We start from the raw sequence: 7,802 nt of genomic DNA on the forward strand, positions 1-7,802 counted from the left end.
GTAGCAACCCCTTGTCTCATTAACTATGTGACAACATAAGAGCCCTTGTAGGCTTAGGCTAATGGATCCATGAAAGCCCTTAAAGTTAAAGTTAAAGAAATGGCTGAAGTTAATGGAGTTCTACCCGGCAAGTAGTCTCCCCAACTAATGTAGGGGGTTATGTTGGATTTTATGTAATAGCTCGCATGGTCTTAAATGTCGGTTATGATCATTTTCCCATAAAATAAATGTTTTAAATGATATCTATATGATTGATTATGCATGCATTGCATTATGTTTCTTATTACATAAATATTTTAATGTTTCCTCAATGTTCATGCATGCTTACATACTCAGTACATTCAAAGTACTAACGCATACTCTTTTGTCTACATAATATCACCATATAGGGACCGATGCTCCTCCTCATTCTCCTTCACGTGGCTAGTTGAGAATTCGTTTGAAGACTACTTTTGGTGAGTTCTCATGTTCTGGGAATAATACTCCTTTATCTTTTTAGCTTATAATATGTTGAGATCTTTAAACACTTACTATGAAATTTCTTTCTATTATGATTGAGGGTGAGCTAGGGACTTGTCTTAGCCCCGTTAAATTTTAAAGTTAGAGGTATTGTTGGACATATGTAAATTGAAGATTTACTATTATGATTTTTGCTTGTTTATTTATTGTCATTACCTATGAAAGGCTAAAAGAATGCTAAGAGGCTTATTTTGAGGTACTTTCGGATTTCTCATTTGCCATGTCACGTCTAGGTCCAGGCTTGGATCGTGACATTTAAATAAGGTGACTTGAAATATCATAACTTAATTTCAAGTGGCTACTCTAAACAAATAAAAAATAATCCCTTTTTAATACCGTCACTTAAATTAGAAAAATCTGAGCGAAAAAGGAGTGTGACACTAAGTATGTGAGATTATGCATGTCATGAATATAAGATAATCGTGAGTATGAGACATGAGATGCAAGACATAAATCATAAAAATATCGTGCGAGCAAATCATAAGTCATAATGACATGGTCAATGTATCATTTAAACACAGTAGGAGTTCATATAAGGAAAACATGATTCATTTGTGGGATAGGACCTTTAGCTGATATTTAAGACTATGCGAGTTATAACATGAAATCAGGTGTTACTCCAATATAAAAAAGAAAGAGACTACTTGCCAAGGTAGACTCTGTGAGAACATCATAAACTTGAGCTATTTGTGGATTCACTAGTTAGGCCATAAAGGAAAACCTATGGGGGAACATAGCTTGGGCCTAGAGGTTGCTACTAGAGTTCCCTTTGGTTGCTTCTTGAGTTTTCGGATCGAACCCCACCTCAAAGTCCTCTTGGTGCTTAGTCAATATCCCAACTGAATTCGTAAATCATATTCATTAACATCATTAGGAAAGAAAATAATCAATACCAATCCACATCATAAAATAGAAGAGTAGCTCATTAACATAGTGATTTATACAAGTATGGAAAAACCTTTCATCTCTATGAATCCGTGAGTAGGTGAGAAAAACCTTTCACCCTTACATGAATGTGTGAGAAACCCTTTCACAACCATTATACTTGCTTGATAACATACTTGAAACCATAATTCATCATCATCATAAATCCTTTGTTAAATCCGTGATTATAATTTAATAAATTCATGCTTGAAAATAAAATTATGCATGGATCCATATAAAATCAATTGAAAGTATGCAATTAAACTTAAATCATGCATAATTGTCATTAATCATTAAAATACATCATAATTGAGTTGACCCAATGCAATTTCATAGAAATCTAGGTTTAGAAGATAATTCATAAAGAGAAGAATTTAGAAAACCTTGGGACTCAATGGATGGAAGGGATCCATGGATGAATTCCCACTTAAAAGCTTGAATCAACTCTTTCAATGGAAGCTTTGAGATTTTGCCCTAATTCTTGCCTCAGAGAGAGTTGAGAGGAACTTGAGAGGATTGGACTTGTTATTTTGAAGAATGGGAGTTTAGGAGGGTTAGGAGTTAGTTATAGGCTAGAAATCAACCCCCAAAATATTCAAGTGGATATTGACATAATGAAAAAAGATCAAAACACCCTTCATTAAAATTTGCTGGACAAACCTACGAATGGAGAACTACAGATTATAGGTCGTCTGATGGGTCGTAAGAGTAGGATCGTAGAATTAGACTTCAAAACATAGCCTCTAAGGTTGGCTCTACGACTAAGGTCTACGAGTGGTAGACTTTTCTATGAATTGTAGGATTAGTCGTAAGGTTTTCTAGCACTTAGTCAAATTCCCAACTTAAGGGCCCATCCTACGAGTGGGGTCTACGATCTGTCAAAGTTTCTACGGATCCTAATGTCCTTTCGTCCTGCTAACTTTTCAAAAATTGAAACTCGGAGTTTCTGAACCTCACCTACATGTCCTTCCTACCGATTGTAGGAACTCCTACGGTCCGTAGGAACCCCTCGTAGAGTGAGTCCATACTTAGTATATTTTTCATTCCTCAGAACCCTTCCTACGAGCTATTCCTACGACTCACCGAACATCCTACGGATTGCCAATGTGACTCGTCTCAGACTTCAAACTTTTTCTCAAGTACTGGGCATTCTACGACTGCCTTTCTATGACTTGTAGGATTTCCTACGAATTGTAGGTTAACTCGTAAAAGCCTGCACCAAATCATTTTTTACAACACGTTCGTTTGTTTGACCTTCCAACTTCCGGGTTCTTACATAAACATAGGCATAGTAAAGAAAGAAAGACAAGACTTAATAAGATTGATAAATTATGAAGATAACCAAAGTTTGAGGTTCGATGAAAACTTGATAAAAACAACCAGGGCTGATAAATGCAATTAGATAGATGATGACCTAATTTTATAGTATTTTGTATGAAAATGAATAATAGTATTAATGAATGGCATCATACTAGCATTTCTCCCTCCCCACTTGCCGGAACAAATTAATCTTTATTTTGCAAAGGCGAAACACCCTTTCGGAGATTTCAAGAGACTAACCCCTTGGACAAATCCCTAACTCCTCTTACGCCATAACCTATATTCATTCCCCTCGTATCTATCGAACCCATCTTCTTGATTCTCTCTCTCTCTCTTTCTAGTAGGTACAGACACAGATTTTTCAAGAAATGGTAACCCTTTATTCTTCCCCTTCCGCACACTGTTCTGGGGCATTTGCTTCTTACTCCAATTCTTCTATTGGCTTCTATAGTTATCATAACAACTTGCCAATTTCTTCAAGAAAGTTTGGTTCCCACAAGATTTCTTTGCAAATTAATGCCGTTCGCATGCAGGATGGTTCGCCTTTTGCCCCCCTTTTCTATTTATTCCTGGTTTAGTGAAGTTGCAAGAATTTTGTTCTCCAACAAAAAAGTAAAAAAGATTAAAGAGTTATAGGATTCTTTCTTTATTGACTTCACATAAATAAAGTTCGACTCTTTTTTTCATGTTTCTACTTTTCTTGATCTAGACAAATGGTAAATTGTTTCGATTTTGTAAGTGGACCATGGTAATTTTGTCCCACTTTAGTGAAGTTGTAGGGACTTTTTTTTCTCTTATCAAAATTGATGAACTTGTTCTCCAACAAAAAGGAAATAGAGAGAAAGAGTTATAATATTCTTTATTGAGTTCACATCATAAGTTTTGAGTTTGTTTCATTTTTGGTTGTATGAATTATCCCTGCACAGAGTAAAGCTGACCCTCAATGTGATTTTTCAAATTATTATCTCTTCAATCAAGATGCTTTTGAAAAGAATTAAGAAAAAAAAGAGATACAATCATTGGGGCTTGTTGAGCCTGTATGGTACCATTGTTCTTACAACAACTACTTTGGGACAAATATGTTTCTCTCTATTGGTTTCTTATGTTGAATTTAATGTTCAATAGGTGCTGTAGCGGCTCCACCTACCAAAACCGAAGATGAAACTCCTTTGAAGAAATTAAAAGATGGAATTTTGTCAAAGGAGCAGAAACATACATTTGATTTTGATAGCAACAATGATAAATCAAATGTCAGCATTACTGTTGTTGGTGCTTCAGGAGATCTTGCTAAAAAAAAGATATTTCCTGCACTTTTTGCACTTTATTATGAGGGTTGCCTACCAGAGGTGTGTCCCATATTTATCCATTTGGGTGGAGTTTACTGATGATTATAAATTAATTTTATATCCTTCATTACTTGTCTGGATGTATACTTAGATATGATAGAATGGGTCTCACAAAATAACGCCTTTTGTTAATGCAGTATTTCACTATTTTTGGCTATGCTCGAAGTAAGATGACTGATGCCGAACTCAGGAACATGGTCAGCAAGACCCTTACTTGCAGAATAGATAAGAGGTGCGATTTGATTTGATCAGTAACATACATAATTCAAATCTTTTTCGTTTTGCATATAGACATTTAATTGTTCTTCATGTTTTATTTTGATCAATGGAATGTTGGCCTGAGATGAATTTAAATGGAGACACATGATCCGTGAAGATTCATATAGCCGACCCCAACTTGTTTGGGATTGAGGCATATTGTTTTATTTTGAGCAATGGTTAAATCAAAGTGACTGGGATTGATATAATTGTGCTTAACTTTGTCATTCAGGGAAAATTGTGGTGAAAAGATGGAACAGTTTCTAGAAAGGTGTTTCTACCATAGTGGACAATATGATTCCCAGGAAAACTTTGCAGAGCTTGATAAAAAGCTGAAGGAACATGAGGTAATTAGGGATGATAATTTGAGTTTTATGGTCTTTAGATTTTAAGATAAATGAGTTTGTTTTTCATAAACTGAAGCCTCTGCTGGTCTTATTCATAACGGAAATGTGCAGTATTTTGTTATTGTTTGGCATTGTAAGGGCTTGCAAACTCAATCCAGCTTGCTAGTTCATCTTAAAACACCCATCTCCACTCGTAAAATCCTGAGAGATATGCATTATACTTGAGAACAGGCATTGCGAACACCACTCAATAGAAAATCATCTCTCTGCTTGTCCCAACACTGCTTATATATCAGCATTATGATTTTTTTGGTTGAACTTGTCATTACAAGTCATGTTACAGCCTTATCCTACACAACTCTCTCCTGGCAAATGAAAGAGCTTTAATGATTGGCAACTTCTGCGGAGATCTTCAGCCAAATCCATCTCCTTGTTGCAGTTTCCATAATAATAATGAGTGGTGAAGTTTAATAGAATTTCTATTTACTTGCAATTCTCAGTGTTGACAGTAATAATTTTTATAGGCCGGAAGGTTTTCCAATCGTCTGTTCTACTTGTCCATTCCACCAAATATTTTTATAAATGCTGTACGATGTGCAAGCCTCTCTGCTTCATCTGCTCATGGATGGACTAGAGTCATTGTAGAGAAACCCTTTGGTCGGGATTCTGAATCCTCTGCTGCATTAACAGGAGCACTTAAGCAGTACTTGAAGGAAGATCAAATTTTCAGGTGCAGATATTTATGGTTGAATCGTGTTTGACCCATTGAGAGCTCTATTATTTAACTGGTATATTTTATCCTCTTTTCTGTTTGGCAACAACAGGATTGATCACTATTTAGGGAAGGAGCTTGTGGAAAACCTTTCTGTCCTTCGTTTCTCCAACTTGATATTTGAACCCTTATGGTCAAGGCAGTATATAAGGAATGTGCAGTTTATTTTCTCGGAAGATTTTGGCACTGAGGGACGGGGAGGGTAATTCTTTTTCTCAAAGTTAGAATTTAGATGGTGTAGAACTAGATTTCGGAACTTATTGTTTTACTTTTATGCATGTCTCCAGTTATTTTGATCATTATGGGATAATTAGAGACATTATGCAAAACCATCTGCTTCAAATTCTTGCCCTCTTTGCCATGGAAACACCTGTCAGTTTGGATGCAGAAGATATCAGAAATGAAAAGGTTTTATTCCTTTACGACTGGTTTATGTTAAAGGAATTTGTTGTTTCCTAGTTCCTTAACTATTTCCTATTATATGCCAGGTAAAAGTTCTGCGCTCTATGAGACCTTTACAACTAGATGATGTTGTCATTGGGCAGTACAAAAGTCACACAAAAGGGGATGTTAACTATCCCGGTTATACCGATGACAAGACTGTACCCAAGGACAGTCTAACCCCAACTTTTGCTGCAGCTGCTCTTTTCATTGATAATGCAAGATGGGATGGGGTGCCTTTCCTTATGAAGGCTGGAAAAGCTTTACATACCAGGAGGTTAGTGAAACTCAATCAGAGAAATACATATTTCCTTTTTCCTTCCTTCCTTATTTTTAACTTACCCCTTCATACCTCTTTGCTTTTACTTTGCCAGTGCGGAAATACGAGTACAATTCAGGCACGTGCCAGGAAATTTATACAATAAGAACTTTGGCTCAGATCTAGACCAGGCGACGAACGAGCTTGTTATCCGTGTTCAGCCTGATGAAGCTATATACCTAAAGATAAATAACAAAGTTCCTGGTCTAGGAATGAGACTGGATTGCAGTAATCTTAATCTGCTTTACTCAGCAAGGTACTGATGACAATTATGTAATGCGTCATTCCATATTTGGGACTGTTATATTAATTTAGGGGATAATTTGAATATATAGAAAATGCGACAATTAAAAAATTCTTATTTAGTTGTTTGACATACATACAAGATGCAATCTAAATTTTGTTACTCTAAACCCATGATTGCAAATAAGTTTTTCTCACATGAATCAACTACATATGTAATGATTAACTGATGTTTGTCCACTGTTTTGATATCAGTACGAGATGATTGCTGAAATGATTCCCCATTACGTCTAAGTCTCACACCATGAAAATTAATGCACTTTTTGCTAATTTGGAAGTAATTAAAATGAGCTTTTAAGTGTTGCATAACTAAGATAAAAACTATGATGAAGTCTGCATTTTTTGGGTTCATGTTTCAAGGCTTAATTCTTCTGATTCTTTCAGAAAATTCTGGACTCAATAAGCTCTTGGCAACAAGTGAAAACCTTGTCATGGTATGTCTTTTCTTTCAACTCTGAAGACTGATTTGTTCTTTATGTGCAGATACTCGAAGGAGATCCCTGATGCATATGAGCGGCTACTTCTTGATGCCATAGAAGGTGAACGTAGGCTTTTTATTCGCAGTGATGAACTGGATGCTGCTTGGTCTCTTTTCACACCAGTGTTGAAAGAACTTGAGCATAAGAAAATAGTTCCGGAAAGCTACCCCTATGGAAGTCGAGGACCTATTGGAGCACATTACCTTGCTGCACGATATAAAGTAAGATGGGGTGATCTTGCTTAGGCGAAGTAATTTGCCATTGCTACGAGAAACCATATGTATCCTTACAACTTCTTCTGCTTAGTATGTTGCAACCAAATTTGTTAGTGGGATTCCAGTATCAAGACTAGTAAAGCTTGAAGTTGCTTACTGTCTAGGCAGATGATGGTAGAGAACACGAGTTAGTGAAACAGAAGAAAAATGGAATCGTTTTTATTTTATTTTTATGTTATTCGAATAAATCTTTTCTGTTGCAACAATGCATATCCATTGGTAGCATCTTTTTCATGTGGCATTTAGTTTACCTTGTTAGAATCTAATAATGAAAAAAGTCTAGTCTTCTTTATGGTTCCGAACTATATTATCTAATTTTCTTTGGTTCAGGTTATATTTTTGGTATTGTCCCTCTACTTCTTAAATCTTACATTAATAGTACTGGAAATGGCCAAAATTATTCTTTAACTATTTGAAATAGAGCACATATACTTTTAAACTATATTCTGGCTCAAAAATATCCTTTCCGTCATACCACTAGCTCACTTCTATCCCTCCA

General features: G+C 35.8%; 1 protein-coding gene across 1 annotated transcript; it reads left to right on the plus strand.

Moving 5' to 3' along the window:
* Positions 1 to 2,905: 2,905 nt before the first annotated feature.
* Positions 2,906 to 7,544, plus strand: LOC129880537 (glucose-6-phosphate 1-dehydrogenase, chloroplastic). Its single transcript, XM_055954620.1, has 10 exons — positions 2,906 to 3,300; positions 3,889 to 4,109; positions 4,247 to 4,341; positions 4,600 to 4,714; positions 5,239 to 5,444; positions 5,539 to 5,688; positions 5,774 to 5,894; positions 5,975 to 6,204; positions 6,302 to 6,502; positions 7,033 to 7,544. The coding sequence occupies exons 1-10, from the start codon at positions 3,132 to 3,134 to the stop codon at positions 7,271 to 7,273; spliced, it is 1,749 nt and encodes a 582-aa protein (XP_055810595.1). The 5' UTR covers positions 2,906 to 3,131; the 3' UTR covers positions 7,274 to 7,544.
* Positions 7,545 to 7,802: the final 258 nt, after the last annotated feature.

This window comes from Solanum dulcamara, chromosome 2, assembly GCF_947179165.1.
Source record: "Solanum dulcamara chromosome 2, daSolDulc1.2, whole genome shotgun sequence".
Taxonomy (NCBI): domain Eukaryota; kingdom Viridiplantae; phylum Streptophyta; class Magnoliopsida; order Solanales; family Solanaceae; genus Solanum; species Solanum dulcamara.

What these genes read in the sequence shown, in the direction of transcription:
- LOC129880537 (XM_055954620.1), top strand. Translation starts at nt 3,132, where the DNA reads ATGGTAACCCTTTATTCTTCCCCTTCCGCACACTGTTCTGGGGCATTT. An exon ending in AAAAGCTGAAGGAACATGAG is followed by an intron (nt 4,715 to 5,238) that starts GTAATTAGGGAT and finishes TAATTTTTATAG; the next exon opens with GCCGGAAGGTTTTCCAATCG. An exon ending in AAGGAAGATCAAATTTTCAG is followed by an intron (nt 5,445 to 5,538) that starts GTGCAGATATTT and finishes TGGCAACAACAG; the next exon opens with GATTGATCACTATTTAGGGA.